We start from the raw sequence: 17,564 nt of genomic DNA on the forward strand, positions 1-17,564 counted from the left end.
AAACACTTGAAAATTTGGAATTGGAGAAACTCATTTAAATTTTATCAACGGTAACTGTTCCTACAATGCTACAATTATAAATGCTATGAAAGAAAATCTATAGTTTCTCGCTGATAAAAATTGCTTGGAAAATTTGAAGATTGAAAGAATGCTTACCATTGAAAAAGAAAGATAAATATAATTTTTATTTAATCTATCTAATCTCTACTAGAGAGAATGTGTATGACTGTGTGTTTTGCATTTTAACTAATTATTACTTTCTGTTTACTTATCTCGAAATATTTATCTCTAACAAATGAATCTGTACAGAAAAAAGTTTACAAATTTTTCTATTGTCTTTCAATTTCATATCATAAGAACATACATAGATAAATACAATTCATTTGTTATGAAGATCTCTCTCATTTTAAGTACTTTCCTATTCGCAACTGTCATACCTTTTGCATCACTTTAATTATTCTGAGCTTGTGGCTTTGACCATTCTACGCTCAGAATTAGATGATCATAACCGTAACCATCCAGCGTGGCGATTGCTCTCGCTGCATCGGTCCTATGCTTGAAATGTACGTATGCAAAACCTTTGCAGAGATTGGAAAGCTTCTCTTTGGCGAGAAACTGCTTCACTACGGAACCGAATGGTTTCACAAGCTCATCCAGATCTGCATCAGTCGTGCTTTGTGAGAGATTGGAAATACGTATAGCAGTCGTGTCGTCACGTCTCTGCATCTGCATCGAGTCGCCGCGTTTGTTGCCGCCGTCGCGCATACCGGGTGGCACATACTTGCCACCCTGTGGCTTAAGTTCAGCCATTGCACCGGGTACTCCAGTATTAACGAGAGGTTTCTTGTCATCTGGTACTTTTCCTAAAATATAGAATTTTAACAATTATAATTGTACAAAAATATATTTGACATATTCATTTATATAACTGCCCAACAAATGGATTGAAATGAAGTAAAATGGATTCAGGTTTTCAGAAATATTGATTCACGAATGTTAAAATGAATGCTTTTCATCCTGAATGCATTTTTATTTTTATGTAAATTGCATGGAGTATATCTCTATTTTCAATCTAAAAATAATATTAGCTTTTTCTGTGCACAATACATACATTGTGAATACTGTTCAATTCAAAATTTTGACTAGGAAATGCAGTTTTTCAATTCAATTGCATTCAATTGAATTGAATGCAATTGAATTGAATGCAATTGAATCTAATTGAATCCAATTAAAAATAATCCAAAAAAGTATTCGCTATTTAAAATACTGCATTCGGATAGAAAAAAATTTCAATCCATTTTAATCCATTCTCGTTTACTGGATGAAATTTAAATTATTTATATAATTAAAATATAAATAAAATTTTTATTTATATTTTAATCTCAAATTAGATTGTCAGTATTAATAACGCTAAGAAGCACTTTAAAAACCCATAAGTAATTTATTACGAAAAATATTATTTCAGCCAGAGTTTAAATTAGTATTTTTCATATAAGATATATGAAATTATGAATATAATGAAATTTTATTTATGTATCAATTGATTTTATTTATGTATCAATTTCTGACAATAAACCTACCACCAGCAAGAACAGTGTCTTTGTATGGACATTTAGACGTCCAGTGATCGCCATTACAATTACGGCATTTGACAACTCCCTTGTCGCCCATGCTTTTCAATTTGTCCAGCGAATCTTCCTCTACTTTGTTCTCTTCCTCTTTGCTGGATATAAATTGCATAAAGACATCCTCACCACCGACAGTGGTAGCTGGATTAGGTCCCGGTCTATCATCAACAGAATCGCCGAACTTTGCCCAATTCTTACGCGCCGCAATCGTTTTCGACACTATACGTCGTTCTATCTTATAAGCACGGACAACTTTGACTTTTTTATTATCTTGATTGTATTTGTACTCGGTGAAAATTTTGAAACCATTCTCATAGACTTCTGAAGGTGGAGGTAATGCTCCTCCCTCTTCTTCAACTTCATCAGCCCAGCTAGACTTGACTTCATTTTGTGCAACTGGCATCTCTGCAAGTTGTATGACAATATTATAGAACATTTAAATATATACAAACACTAGTTTAAAGTATATGAAAGTATATATTCAATACATATAAACATAATATTAAGACAATTATTTTTATTCACAAAGATACTATACTTAAATATATATTTTATTCTTTATTTATTTATAGAATTATAAAGTTTAAAATCCCTATTTCAAATATTTATAATTCCTAATTGTATTTGTCTAATTTAAAATAGAATTATTATAATTTTATGCAATATAAAAAATTTGAAAATTAAAATACACATAACTATAAGATATACAAATATAAATATATATATATATATATATATATATGTGAATGTATAATGTATATTTTGTAAATTTTATAGTTAGTGTATTTTAATTTTTCAAATTATAATAAAATCAAATCACAATATATGAAATTATAAATAAAATTGTAAAATCTGATAGTGAATTATAAATTGGTTTTAAAAGTAGAAATCTCAAGAAAAAAATGTTTAAGTTTGAAATTGACCTTTTTTTTGGAAGATCAATTTTTTTTACGGACGCGGAAAAAAATATTATATAAATGGACATATTTTATATATAATTGTATATAAAATATGTTAATTTTTTATATAATTATATATAATTTTATATAATTACATATAATTATATATAATTATATACGTAACATTTTTTCCCAGAACATCCTTTTATTCTTCGCTTATTAAAACAAATTAAATTACAATTTAATAGATCGATTAAAAAACTCAACGAAATTCTCTAAATTTAACAATTTAGAAAATTCAAAGAATTAATAAAAATATTTTCATTATTAAATGTAGTTGTATTAATATTTATATATGACAGAAAAATGCAATCAGAGCTGTTTATGTTATAAAAGATCTGTTTCTATAGCTGAAGTATACTTTTAAATCTTAAAGTGAGATAGACATATGACTTTAAAATGTAAACTTAACCTATGTTATAAGATTTCGAAAAATTGTACATTCACTTTATTTGTCACCAATTTTCCCTAAGTGAGCCCATATAAATCATCAAAAGACGTTGAAATAAAAAAAAGACACATATTATGCTATAATTAGCACAACTAATTGCATATAAATTCGATGTGTTCGAAAAATACAAAGAGAAAGAAAATGCCACATTAAAAGAAACAAAACTCGTTTGTCTTACCGTAGAAATTCGACAACTAGCAGCTAGGCAGATGATCGGAGCACAGATCACAATGAAACGTACAAACAATTTACAAGATTAAATATACACTTGGAAATCCAAAAAATCAAAATCAATCAAAATGAAGGAATCCGCTATGGAATGTGTTCCAGAGTTCCACTTGACACTCTCAAAGCTCATGAAATCGTTTCATTCTTATTTATTAAATGTTAAACAAGGATAAATAAGTTCGCGAGTGTGTGAACGCCAAATGGAATACACCTTTGATGTAAAAATATATTTACACCATGAAATATATAAGAATATTATAATATGAATATATTATAACGAATATTTTACAGTATTTATACTATGGAATCCTTTGCCTTCACTAATTTTTTCCTTCTCCAATCATTCCATTGTCACGTTCAAAACCCATCTAGTTACTTCGTACGTTTGTGACTAATTACAAGTATTGTCGATAATACAGTGTTCTGTACTCTGTTACGTTTGTTTATGTCAGTTCATTTTCCTTGTCATCGTCATGATAGATTTCCAAAAAATGGAATTTCATTTGTATAAACGGTAAATAATTTTTCAATGTGCATCATGACATGATACGTCTATCAAATCACTATGAATAAAACATCAATGTGCAGATACGCACGTACTTGTGGCTGACATAATTTTTAGTTTAAAAAATGTCTCATGTCAATCAAGGTCAAGGAATCGGAGAGACTGTGGACTTTTTAACGAAATTTCATAATATTTCGAATAAACTGAAAAAGTAAGTCCTTAAAGCACTTTTTGTAATTGAAAATTCTATCAATGATGATTTTCTGTCTTACGTTTTGATCTTTTAGACGATTTCTGAGGAAGCCGAACGTCGCAGAGGCATGCGATCAATTTAGTAAGTGTTTATAATTTAATATATAATTAATAAAATTAATAAATAATAAAATTAACATATCTCTCAGAAGTCTTCTTACTGAAAAAAAACACGTTACACAGATGCATGATGAAATTATGTAATTAAAACATGTAAATTACATAACGATTTGTTCCAAATCAGTTAAAATTACATATTTTGAAAAATCACATGATGATATGTTCTTTTTTCTTCTATTTCTATTATTCAATTCTTTAAAATTTGATGACTATAAAATCACATGAATGAAATTATTTCTAATATCATGTGATTTCTCAAATTACATCGTTAAAAAAATCACATACTGATTTGGAATAATCTATTATATAATTTACATGGTTTAATTACATGATTTCATTATGTAATATTGTGATATGATTTTTTTTAATAGGGCTAACTGACCAATTTCGTTTTTTTTTATTTTAATATTAAAATATTAAATGATTATTTGTTTTTTTGATCTACTTTATTTTATGAAATTAATAAGTTTGACTTTTGAAAGGTTTGTATAATTATATGTAATCTACAAAATAATTTAATTCTATTAAGAAAAGAAAAATATTAAATAAAATTGCTTAATTTTTTTTAGGTGCCTTAGCTACTGAATGTGAACAGAAGGAATTATGGCAATATGCAGGCTTATGTTGGTTGGCAGCTGCTAGATGCCAAGGTACATTGGAAAATACCTCCTCGGAAATAAATCTTCTAGTAAAAGCGGGAAGACAATTCCTTACAGCCGAGAAAAAAGATAATGATATAGGATGTTCCTCCATAGGTCAAGAAAATATACAGGTTTCTTGTGCAACATGAATTGCAATAAAAAAGGAAATAAAAGGAAAGGACTAAATATAATTCACATATATATTTCAGGCAGCTGTAAGTTGCTTTGGCCATTCCATGGCTAGATGTAGCAATCAACCAGGATTCAATACAATTTCTGCTGGTTTATCAATAGAATTAGCATTAGCGTTGGGTCCAGGTCCTGCTGGTATCCAACAATTGCGCAAAGCAATTGATATCTTTCCTACGTCAAAAGCTATCAATACCTTAGTGTCGTTTCATATAAGACAGGGTCAGTATTTGATCAGGGTCGTTTTTATCAGGGTCAGAATCCGTTTTTATCTGCAATCTCATGAATAATCTCATGAATAATTAATATTTTACGATTTACGATTTAATACAGATAGTTCATGTAATTTTATTCTCACAGGAGATTATGTAGCTGCGCTACAGATACTCAATGAATTTGTAGAATTTGTAGAAGCTTGTGTTGCGGCTGGTGCCAGAGGAAACTATAACACTATCCTACATAGGTATCTTATATGAAGATATTGTAATAATAAATTGGGTGCTCATTTTTAGTGTTTAAAGCGAGTTCTGATTTATTTTAAAAAGTCAATAGTATATCAGCTATGCAAAAAATTAATATTTAAAAAATCTACAGAGAGAAGCGAAAGAAAGACAAAGACAATCAATTTATAAATAGAAAATTCTAAAGAAAGCGTTGCTCTATTCTGTGATTAGTTTCATAATTATCATTTGTAAAATTTGTTACTGTGTATTAAATTATATTACACTTAATAATTAAAATTACATATAATAAAATTAATAATTAGGTGCGAAGTGACGCGAGTACTTTTACTGCTCATTCTTCAGCCGTCACCCCAGAGATTGACACCATCGCTTGCTCAGGTCCTCGAAAAGTATGCTTGGGCAGAAGAAAATGTGAACAACGGTACATATCAGACTTCCAATTGTACAGAAATTTTTTGTTTTTCCATAATCATTCAAATTATTAGATCAATTACTTTTTACAGGTCTTAATATGAGCGAGGATGAATTATTATTGCTACAATCCTTGGTATTAGCGTGTCAGTCTCATGATCATCAAGCAGTCTTGGAACTTGAGAGCGAATTATATCCTTATTTTGATACAGAGCAAAAGGAACTGTTGCATAAATTAATACAAGTAGTATCAACGCAGTAAATATACAATAATAATGCTACAAATTATGCGCACAATATTTTTCTCCTGATTATCATTTACCAGGGATATTTTTCGCGACTTTATGTCGCGTCGCGTGATCCACCGAAATCGAAAAACAGGGTACATTCCTTGAGGGACGAGTAAGGGATGCCCTTCGACCAGTTGTTTTTCTCATTTCGCGTAATTACGTTATTAGTCGCCTCGAAACAGGTTCCTATAGCTAAACTATATCTCAATCGAGGCGCCAAAGATGAGCTACGTGCTTTTATTAATTCAGTAATGATTGTATTGTAAACGGCGAATGCAGTTGACGAAAGACAGTAGCGAGTTTGTCTCGCTTCTCGCGTCGATCTCGATCGTGGTAACAAAAGTACGACATGAGATGTGAAAGGAGAAGGAGGAGGAGAGAAGGAGGAACTTTTTAGATGAGGATCGTAGAACGGGCGGCTGGAGTAGAACAAGACGAGGCTTGCAGGAAGGGCATAGTGTGTCGATATGGAATCGTGAAGGAGGGGATGTCTCGCGCGTCCCACGATACACTACCTTCGTTCTTCTGCAGTTACTATTCAAGGCAGAGTCGCAGTCAGTCATTGCGCGAAAGTGCCTTGTAGTCCTTCGGATCGAAATTGATTGCGTCCTTCGTTGAATTATCTAGCACTTAGTCTTAATCTAAGGTAATGATCTCTTTATTCCTTTATACAATATTAAGTCTTGTAACAAAAGCGAATTACATATATCGCAATTAAAAATTCTTTGGGATAATAAAGAATTCCAAGACAATGCGTCAGCTAAGTCTAAGCTTTATTCTAATTCTAAACTAGAATGATAGGAAATCTCTTCGAGCGAGAACAATCTCTCGTAATCTGATGAGAAAAATCGGTTCTCAAGGACGCCGATTAATTTCTCTGAAAGGCCAAGGTTCGTAGAAAGAGATTCTTAAGTATTCAACTCGCATTGCAAGTACACGTCAATAGGTGATTAATGAGGCATGAGTAAATTAAGATATCTTGACTTATTTATGATCAATTTCCTTTGGAAAATTATTTACAAATTCATTTAAATAATAAGCCTTATAATCTATAAAAAAAACATTTTACACAAATATCTGTTTGGGAATATGTATTAGAAATATACTTCTATAGACCGAATGAGTGTCGAGCAACAGTGCGATTTCGAATACCGTTAAGTATGACTTCACGCGAGTTAGGCTTCGAGCTTAATGAATTGGAAAAATTCTTGAACATATACGAATCACGAATGTATTCGAAAACGAATTTACGCTCGTGATACATTTTATATATAATCATGTTTCGATTTTAGATATATATATATATAATGTTTAAAATTTAACTATTTAAAAGTTCTTAACTTCTAAATTAAATTTTGATTTTAAATTAATATTAATTATATTAATTTTATTGTTACATTAATTTTATATAAATATTTTTTTATACTTACTTTATACGTTCTTTATGCGTTCCTTCTTTTTCGACTTCGTCGAAGTGCAAATATACCGCGTTCCCGCTGCAGTGATTTACCACGTGTTTCGGCAACCTTGAACTCTGTTTGCTCACTTGAACGAAGGTGAATGTCCTAAGCACCTGCACACTTCAGCTTGCAAACGTACGTCCGTATGAATAAAAGTCTGATCCGCATGCACCTAGAGTTTAAATTGAGTTTGTCTCGGACTAATAAACGAATAAGCAAGCATAGATAGTGACTTAACAATTTGTTATATAAATGTTCTTATAATAAAATCTTCCTATTAGAAGAACAAAATTTCGGTTCTTAGATAAAAGAGATGCATTGTTTTTTTACAACACAAACCTTTAAATTAAATTCGTTATATAAATGTTGTATAAATGATAATATTATTTTAATTAAAAATATCAATATTTTTTCGTATAATGTTTGAAGGAGTCTCGACGAATGTAAATTAAAAATTGAATTCCTAGTCGAGAAGATGATGGGAGCCTGGAAAACCATTTTCGTAACTGGAGGCGCTGGTTATATCGGCAGTCATTGTATCGTCGAGCTTCTAGAGTGCGGCTACGACGTGGTGGCTATAGACAACTTTGCAAACAGCGTAACAGAAACCGACGGCGAGTCCGCGGCACTCAAAAGAGTTGAGCAAATAACAGGGAAGAAAGTTACGTTTTATAACTGCGATTTACTCGACAGAGAAAAGCTCGAGACCGTTTTTAACCAGGTATTACGTTCACTATTATATTACATATTGTACATTCTATTTATAAAGACTACTCCATTGTAATTATATGATGTTAAGTTGAAGAGAGTTAGAGAACCGTTTGTTTTTCTGGGCACATGAAGAGTAATTTGTAACTTACAGCATAAAATAGATTGCGTGATACATTTCGCGGCTATTAAAGCTGTCGGCGAATCGATGCAAGTTCCGCTTCATTATTATCGTAATAATATGATAGGAGCTATTAATCTGCTTGAGGTAAGAAAATTATATTACTCGCGTGCGCTCCTCGAATCACTTCTACAATTCAACGCGTCATTCTTTTTTTTTTACAGGTGATGAAAGCGGCCAGCTGTTTTCAGCTTGTATTCAGTAGTTCTTGTACGGTTTATGGCGAACCTACAGAATTACCCATCACGGAAGAACATGAAACCGGTAATATCACCAATGTTTACGGCCGAACAAAGTATTTTATTGAAGAGATGCTCAAGGATATATCCAGAGCTGAAAAGGTTCGAAGATATAGAAAATCTCGATATGAAATTATTTCAATTTCAGATTAATGATTGAAATTTTATGTAAAAATAATGTACTCATTTTTACTCATATATAAATTTATTCTAGATTATAAGAATAAATTTTTTATTTTTAGCTTTCTCTTTTAGAAGAAATAATTATGTTATTAACATTCTAATTAATGCATATTATTTTATTTTTTTATTAAGGATTTCTTTCGTTTAACAGAGTTGGAATATTATATCTTTACGATATTTCAATCCGGTGGGTGCTCACCGATCAGGACTAATCGGAGAAGATCCGACAAAACCATTTACAAATCTGATGCCGTATATTGCTCAAGTCGCTTTGAGACACAAGCCGGAGTTGGTCATATTCGGTGGTGATTATCCTACAAATGACGGGACAGGTATAGAAATGATAATGTTAATATCAAATGATAAGTTCATCGAACACTTTATTTAGATTATTGGTTCTATACTCACGATTTATACTTTTCCAGGTGTCCGTGATTACATTCATGTTATGGATTTGGCAGCCGGCCATGTGGCGGCATTAAATGCTTTGCACAAACAGCACCTTAGGCTAAAGATTTATAACTTAGGCACTGGCAATGGTGTGACTGTATTGGAATTAATAAAAACGTTTGAGAAAGTCACTGGTACTACTGTGCCGTATATTATAAAGGAAAGAAGAGAGGGCGACATCGTGTCCATGTACGCTAATACAGATTTGGCAAAAAAAGAATTAGGCTGGACAGCAAAGTACAACGTTGAGCAAATGTGTAAGTAATATATTTCGTGAGTTTGAATAATCTCAAATAATCATGTCTAAAACGATAAAATGTTGAATACAGGCCAGGACTTCTGGACGTGGCAAACGATGAATCCACATGGTTATCGAACTTCATTAAAAAACGGAACTATTGAACATCTGAACAATACATCGTAACAACAAATTGTATCGAGAAAATTTTGCAAATAATTTATAATAAAGGATCGATGCATATTGTCTCATAATTTACGTATGTCTATAGATTTATCTTACATTTTATAATTCTTCTTTACTCTCATTTTCGCTTCTTATGTTGTCGACATTACTTTCATCTTTCTTACATTCATCCAGAATTTCATAGAGCGATAAATGTTGAAATTTCAAAATTTCTAGACCCCAACTTGTCCATCTAGGTAATAAGTATCTTGCAAAAATTTCTAGACATTTTGGTTCATCCGGCAAATATTCCTTTATGATTTCTAAGGACATGAACAAATTTTATTGTAATATATCAAATATTTTGTGGAACGTATCTCATATTTAAATTTTATATTCGCACCTGTGAGTGGTGGTTTGTGTGAATGTACCGCACTAGGTACACTGATCATCAATCTGCTATCAGGGATATTTACTTTGTGATCTTTTTCCAGTGCAGACCCTAATATCAGTAATTCATAAGGTTGCTTTCCAGGTGCTGAGTTAAAATTACATATTGTGTCACCTGCTTGTGTCACCTATAGTAGCAGTTATTATTTAATACTTATCACATTGATTTTTGACTTTATTGAGATATTATTTACCTTGAGCCAATACCACTTAGCTCTATAAGTAATACCCCAAGATGGAAACATTTCGTTAAAAATACTATTCAAATGGTTGGATGAATTAGTGCACCATACAGCTACAATACCGTTTGAATGTAATAGTTTTCGTATTGGTATTTTGACCAATTCCTCATTGTACATCATTTTGTAACTGTAAAGATATATAATCGTGTCTCCCTAAATATCTCATGCAACATAGGAACATATTGGAATAAAACAATTTATTTATGTGCATTTGATTTATTTTTGGAGACAAAATTTTATTTAAATTTAGACATAAACATATTAAATTTATAAATTTATTATATTTTCTCTAAACATATTAAGATTTCGTTTATGTAAAGAATCATGTTAGATTACCAAGCTTCTGCATATTTCATCTTTTTCCTTCTGATTGACTTGTTCCACCAAGGTGGATCTAACAATATGAAATCATATTGATTGCTCAGTTCCATTTTTTTTTCTATATCTCTTACATCATAGCAATAAAATGTACATTTTTTGGGGAATACATATTTTTTATTATGAGCCACAGATACAATAGCGTCATCAGTATCATTGGATCCATAAAGGTTCTCATTTTTGAGAGAGTAAGTATCCTGATAAAATTTCATGGATGCCAAACGTGCTACTTCATTGTTATCAAGAAAGTTATTCTGACAAAAAAGTCCTTTGTCTCTTGCAGCAGACATCAATGCAATAAACGCTTGTTTAACACGATCGACCTGTTGTATAAAAATGATTTTGAAATACTAAAGGAAATAAAATGTAATTCTTATTCATTAGTATTTTAAAAGTCATATTTTAAAATATGAATATTAAATTTTTGAACCTACTTCCTCCAAATCTTTTTCCGGCAATTGTTGTGAGCGCTTCTTCTTTTTTCTATTGTGTATTATAGCACTATTTTGGGACTCCTGGATGGTCTGAACTATTTGATTTGGCCTCAAATATTGAGAATTAATCTCGAATATCATTTTGTTGAAGCCTAAAGTGCAAAATCCATCTTCGTTTTGAACTTTCTTGTATATCTCATTGAGATACTCTAAGTGAGAGATAATCCAGCCTTCTTCACTGATATGAAGAAGACTCATATTTGGCCTCAAAGATCACAGGAAAGTAGACATACACACACGCATACAATATTTATCACAGATTCTTATGATATGCTTGACATTCAAATCTACTATTATATCAATTTGTTTAATGGTGTACGTAAATCATCAATCCAGTTAGAATGAAATATATGATTATAAATACACATGCATACACATATGTTTGATGTTGTAAATATGAATATATGCATATTTCACTTTTTATTCTCATGTATGTACAAATAGATATTACGTATGCGTCAGATGCGCCAGGTTGATTAAAAAAGCCTATATTGCCTGTAATGCGTAATTTGCATGCAAATTCAATTTTTTGACATTACTGCATATTACGGGTCGCTATAACAACCGCCATCACTTACCGGCATCACTTACTCCTTATCGCACTTTTCTAGCGAGAAAAATTTCGCGCATGCGTGATGACGCGAATCTGCACTTTCACTCACACATGGACCATTCCAAAGGCTCGTATCTAGAATCAGAAAGCAGGGGTGCATTTTGGGACGTCACAATTACTTTCATGCTTCTTTTTACTAATGTAGAACTATCTTGGTTTAACTTAATTTTTTATCTTTCTTCATTCATAAAAATGACAAAAAGATAAAGACTAAATTAAATCGAGATTAAATTTAATCTACATTAATAGAATATATTAATGGACGTATCATGGCGACTTAAAGCGGTTAAATTAATAGGCGATTAATTTAGGCAGGATTGCATGTTGTAAAATTTTTAATTATGTAATTTGTTATCGCTGATTTAATTTTTCTTTCCATTAAACAATGAAAAATTAATTATTCTGTTTGGATGAACAAACCGACACAAATATTGTCTAATAAATATTGTCTAATAAAATAATCGCTAATTATGTTAATTTAATCAAAGTTTAGTCAAAGTTTCGGATATTTCTTTTTCTATGGATACTTTTCCCATCTGAATGCCACTTAAATTATTTAATTCTTGTTGTTCACCGAATATTCATTAAACAGAAATAAAATAATAGTAATGATATCTGAGGAATACTTATTCGAGTGGGAATCTCTGAATACGTCCAACAATGATCATTTATTTTGCGAATACATCACTGAAAGTCCTCCCCCTCCCTGTTTCCTGATTTGTTATAGTTCGATGTAGACGACGAAGACGGATATAGTTGACGATAATTGAGAGTTGGACGTGCGCTTCTTAACGAAGCATCAGTGACATACTTTTATTTGTTTTATCATAAAATTATACATTCCACGACACTATGGTCTTACTAGGCGAAGTGTTTCCAGACTTCACAGCGGACACCCAGATGGGCACGATCAGATTTCACGAATGGCTAGGCGATTCGTAAGATATTCTGTAATATTTGTAACCTAGACAGACATTCCGTCATCATGTGATCCTATAGAATAGTGTAGAAAAAAAGCTTAATTATTAATGATATACACTACGTACTGAAATATTCATAGATACGGTCGAAATGTTGTAAATAAAAGTACTTGAGATATTACTATTTTGTTTATTTGTTGTGCTTTATCACTTGATGTGAAGTGTATTTATGTATATAATGTGTGTTTAGAATGTGTATTTAGAATGTACACACATACACACATACACACACACACACATACATTTTACATTTGTTTACAATAAATTTATGATGCATAATTATTAAATACGATCTCTGTTCAATTTATTCAATTTGTATAAAATATTTGAAATACACAGGTGGGGTATCTTATTTTCACATCCAAATGACTTCACACCGGTCTGCACAACCGAGTTGGCACGAGTTGTAAAACTAATACCTGAATTCAAGAGATTGGGTGTGAAAGTGATAGCATTATCCTGTAATTCAGTTGACTCCCATCGTAAATGGATAGAGGTTTGCTCACAGCGAATTCAGTCACTTATATTAGATTAGTACATACTAAAAGCTGCTAGACGTGAAATTGATAAAATAATATTAAATGTAAGAGAACATACAAATATCTTAAATAAATATCTAACAATGATATTGTCATGTTATTTAGTAGAATATATATGTATTCCATTATCAAAGTTATGATTATACTATGACATTGCATTTAAATGCTTTATAAAAAGCAGTTTTTAAAGCTAATTCAGTGTAGTCAACATATGTAAGTTTTTTTTAGATAAATGTATTTGATCTAGGATGTTTTCCAGCAAGAAATAGATAGACAGTATAAGACATTGAATCATTACATCTCTGTTGTCTGCTAATGTGAAAGATAAAGTAATGATCATTGTTTTACACTCTCTTGCTGGAAAGCACTAATAACTTCACTTTGATAAAATTTAATATCAGATTTAATAAGTTTCTCTCATATATTCATTGGTATTATTAAACAAAATTCTAGGATATAAAGAGTTACGGTGAGGTAACGGGTGAAGAATTTCCATATCCGATAATAGAAGATCAAGCCAGAAAGCTTGCCACATTATTGGGAATGTTGGATCCCGCAGAGGTCGATAGTCAGACTGGATTACCCATGTCGGCACGAGCTGTGTTTATAATTGACCCAGCCAAAAAGATGCGATTGTCAATTTTATATCCAGCCACTACCGGTCGTAATTTCGAGTGAGAAACGTTTCATATTTCGTTAAATATTTATTGTTTGTAAATATAAGATCATTAAAATTTCGTACTTTGCATTGCAGCGAAATAATAAGGATAATTGAATCCCTTCAGCTCACGCAAAAGTACAAAGTAGCGACTCCTGTAGATTGGAAGGTAGGTTCAGGTTTGAGAAAATAAAATTTCACTTAGATTTTCAAGTGATAATTTTTCCGCTGTTTATAATTAAATATCGAGCAAAACATATCATTGATGATTTAACACGTTAATTTTTACATGTATTTTATACGACATTTTAGAAAGGAGACGATGTAATGATTGATCCGAGCGTATCAGACAGTGAAGCCAAATCTTCCTATAACAATATCAAAACTGTGATGTTACCTTCCGGTAAAACATATATGCGTATTGTGCCACAACCTCTAGATGCATAAAAAAAATTCGATGTACAGAAAGATTCTAATAAAATTCAAGCTGCACAAATCACATAACGATTTTGTTTGCATAAAATATATATTATTTTATAAAATCAATCATTCAACTTTTTCTTTATCATTTTTAACTATTTAAATAAAGACACCTATTCCATGTCTTTATTTAAATAATTTCCTCTATCTATCCTAAAATTATTTAATAGATAATTTAAGCCTAATTTAATAATTTTTTTTTCATGTAAATATAAAATAAGAGATTCGAATCCTTGGTATTTGCAAACAACGAAAGAAGCTGTTTATTGTTTCACCTAATGTAATTAAAAGTACACTGCGTTATATACATTTCCTTTTTCAAGTACACGATTGCTTACTGTCTCTATAGGCGTAATTGTATATATATTTACATTTTTCTTTTTTTTATTAAGTTATTACTGTAATTATTTTTCTCTACATTACGATTATATTCCGTCTTGCATTCCTTGCTTGTAAATTGCTTTATGCGCAATAGCGAATACACAATTTTATAATATATATCTATATGTATATATATATATTTTTATATAAAACAGTCCCTGGTCAAAACCAATAAGAGATAGTAGATAATAAATTTAACAAAACTATACTTTTATTATTGTATCATGATTACGCAATTAAAAATTAATTACTACACAAAATCGAGTGATAAAATACTATCGCAGCCTTCGTATTGGAGAGATTTCTCTCTTTTTGTTTCAATTCAATAAATGTGCACTGTCACACACTGTCCGCTTAACGACACATTCATCTCCCGCGAAATTGAGGGAGTCCCATACATTTTATTCATACATTTTTCGTCAACAAAGAACCGAATCGAAGGCTACGGTAGATTCTACCAATGTCTGTAGCCCCCTTTCGATACACTCGCGTTTCATTGCGATTAGAAACACCTTACACTTTCGCACTTGTCAGTGTCGAACAGGGAATCATCTACATACAGATCTTCGTTGTGCGAGCAATGTCGAATCAGAGAGTTGAAAAAGAAACGGTGGATTGCTGACCCACCGAATTTCTTTCGTCAGTTCGCCATAAGGCGTTTTCGGTAGTTGTTCTTCATCGTTTTGAAGCAGCAGTCCGACGGGACTTCGCCGTAACTCACTCACCGGCCACGTGGCTGTCTTGCTGCTGCTGTTGTTCAGATTGCTGCATCTCGCCCTCCATTCGCGCCTGCCTTTCCGCAGCCGCCCGTGCCTGTCTACCGGCACTCGAACGAAGATTCTTACGCTCTGGTGGTGGTTCCACACTCAGTCGTTTACCGCTACGGGCCTTCTTTGGCGCCTTAGTGCCGCCCTTGCCATCTTCTTCCGTTTCTGGAGCGACAGGTTTCCCGCTGTCACTCTTCGCGCCAGTAGTTTGCGTCGATGGCGATGTCGCATTCGCAAACGTCGACGAAGATGTTGATAACGTCATCGTCTCGTTCGGTTCCTTCTTGGTTTCCACGAGCGAAACATTGGATGTTTCCTCTTGTGCAGGCTGCTGCGCTACTTTCGTCGGAGTCGTCTGTGACGGTCTTGTCACTGGTTCAATTTCCACCGTCGGTACATCACTCGATGCGGACGATTTCGTACTTGTGTCCATTTCGGTGCGCATCTTTTTCGCAACAGGTTCAAGAGTGACTTCAAGCGGCGGTGGTGCCGATGGCGTTAATCGTTGTTGTTGCTGTTGATCAGAATTCTGATTGCTATCCGTGCTGCTACGATTCCTGCTGGGCAGTTTCTCGGTTCTAGGAGCGTCATCAATGTTTCGCGTAACCAGTTCGGCGCTAGTTCTACTCAAATGCTCCAGAGTCTCTTTCACATCTTGCTCTTTGTTTTTCCGCTCGATCTTTTTCTCTGATAGATCCGCCGCTATCACATCGGTTTGTTCCGTTATTGCCGCTTCTCGCTTCTCATGTTGCTGCTGCGATTGTTGTTGTTGCTGCTCGACGCGACGTCTCTCCTCGCCACTATGCAACGCCGCCATATCCGTGTATTGTTGCAGAGTTACGGCTGGATCCACTGGATATCTAGAAGATTTCTTTTCAGGCTCCTTTCGCTTCGTTGTCGATGATGACGACGATGATGAAGATGTTGAGGATTCTGGTACAGTCTCACGTTGTCTAGAGGAACTGCTAGATGACGTAGGCTTGCGCACCATTGAAGCGCTGGATGTCGGTGGATTCAGCAAACCACATTGGGCAAGGCTTTCGTAGGCCGACGACACGCCACCAGATTGCATAGAGAACGGATTCAGGCCGCTTAATGTTAGCGGTGTGTAGAGGAGACTAGGATTCGTGAAGAGAAATGGGAACGGCGAAGGAGTCGGCAGACTTGCAGATGAAACAGCAGACAAAGTTGACGGACCACCACTAGCCGAAGATTTGCTGGTCGACGGCTGATCTAATTTGCTGCTACGTGACTTGCTACTACCGCCACCACTACTACTTCCACCACTGCCGCTAATGTTTGACGAACCTGCGCCGGCATTCTTGCTGCTACTATTATTCGCTGAACTCACAACCGGATTATTCGCATCCGCCGCGGCTGCCGCGGCTGCCGCTGCCGCCGCGCTGCTGGTTGCTGCTTGCGCATTCAACGCTGCTTCCATGCCTGCCAACGATGGCAGATTCAACCCGGCCAGATTAAACAGCGAATTCGTTAGACCTATGTTACTCAAGTTGCTGATATTACCGAGGCCACCGAGCGCGCCCAGGTTCGTCAGACCGCCGAATGGCATTAAGAGCGGATTCTTTGGATCGAAATTACCAAGCGATAAGCTCGACAACAAAGAGCTATTTAAATTGCCGAGCGGGAAGTTGAGGCTGGACGCCATTGACGTGGCCGCCAGATTGGCGGTACTCGCCGACTGCTGGCTAGTAGGGCTGGGCATCATAGGTGGTCTGCCCGGACTCTTGCCCTTGTTCACACTGCTGCGCTCGTTACCTGATAGTCTCTTCTGTAGGTCGTGTGGAAGATTGCCGCGTTCC

General features: G+C 33.6%; 6 protein-coding genes across 6 annotated transcripts in view; 3 read left to right on the forward strand and 3 right to left on the reverse strand.

Annotated features, from left to right (window-relative positions):
• Window positions 1-450: 450 nt before the first annotated feature.
• Window positions 451-2,031, reverse strand: LOC105619914 (eukaryotic translation initiation factor 3 subunit G-like). The gene is made up of 2 exons (XM_012201429.1): window positions 1,581-2,031; window positions 451-863 (listed from the first exon to the last, which is right to left on the reverse strand). The coding sequence occupies exons 1-2, from the start codon at window positions 2,029-2,031 to the stop codon at window positions 451-453; spliced, it is 864 nt and encodes a 287-aa protein (XP_012056819.1).
• A 1,865-nt stretch (window positions 2,032-3,896) lies between these two features.
• LOC105619913 (factor VIII intron 22 protein-like) lies at window positions 3,897-6,133 on the forward strand. The gene is made up of 7 exons (XM_012201428.1): window positions 3,897-3,982; window positions 4,059-4,105; window positions 4,713-4,915; window positions 4,994-5,195; window positions 5,334-5,436; window positions 5,740-5,858; window positions 5,941-6,133. Exons 1-7 carry the CDS (start codon window positions 3,897-3,899, stop codon window positions 6,108-6,110), a joined length of 930 nt encoding a protein of 309 aa, XP_012056818.1. The 3' UTR covers window positions 6,111-6,133.
• An 843-nt stretch (window positions 6,134-6,976) lies between these two features.
• LOC105619916 (UDP-glucose 4-epimerase-like) lies at window positions 6,977-9,851 on the forward strand. The gene is made up of 7 exons (XM_012201430.1): window positions 6,977-7,028; window positions 8,066-8,319; window positions 8,461-8,574; window positions 8,652-8,828; window positions 9,061-9,241; window positions 9,335-9,616; window positions 9,689-9,851. Exons 1-7 carry the CDS (start codon window positions 6,977-6,979, stop codon window positions 9,781-9,783), a joined length of 1,155 nt encoding a protein of 384 aa, XP_012056820.1. The 3' UTR covers window positions 9,784-9,851.
• Window positions 9,852-9,882: 31 nt separating this feature from the next.
• LOC105620015 (methyltransferase-like protein 4) lies at window positions 9,883-11,524 on the reverse strand. The gene is made up of 5 exons (XM_012201526.1): window positions 11,267-11,524; window positions 10,791-11,155; window positions 10,407-10,581; window positions 10,166-10,340; window positions 9,883-10,085 (listed from the first exon to the last, which is right to left on the reverse strand). The coding sequence occupies exons 1-5, from the start codon at window positions 11,522-11,524 to the stop codon at window positions 9,883-9,885; spliced, it is 1,176 nt and encodes a 391-aa protein (XP_012056916.1).
• A 1,173-nt stretch (window positions 11,525-12,697) lies between these two features.
• LOC105619917 (peroxiredoxin-6) lies at window positions 12,698-14,593 on the forward strand. Its single transcript, XM_012201431.1, has 5 exons — window positions 12,698-12,877; window positions 13,259-13,415; window positions 13,912-14,132; window positions 14,213-14,285; window positions 14,429-14,593. Exons 1-5 carry the CDS (start codon window positions 12,792-12,794, stop codon window positions 14,561-14,563), a joined length of 672 nt encoding a protein of 223 aa, XP_012056821.1. The 5' UTR covers window positions 12,698-12,791; the 3' UTR covers window positions 14,564-14,593.
• A 1,101-nt stretch (window positions 14,594-15,694) lies between these two features.
• LOC105620017 (chromodomain-helicase-DNA-binding protein 7) overlaps window positions 15,695-17,564 on the reverse strand; it is a 20,749-nt gene continuing 18,879 nt past the window's right edge. The window contains exon 19 of the mRNA XM_012201527.1: window positions 15,695-17,564. This exon is cut by the window's right edge and continues 98 nt beyond it. Within this exon, the coding sequence (XP_012056917.1) occupies window positions 15,695-17,564 (1,870 nt within the window).

This window comes from Atta cephalotes (genome assembly GCF_000143395.1).
Source record: "Atta cephalotes unplaced genomic scaffold scaffold00023, whole genome shotgun sequence".
Classification (NCBI taxonomy): Eukaryota; Metazoa; Arthropoda; class Insecta; order Hymenoptera; family Formicidae; genus Atta; species Atta cephalotes.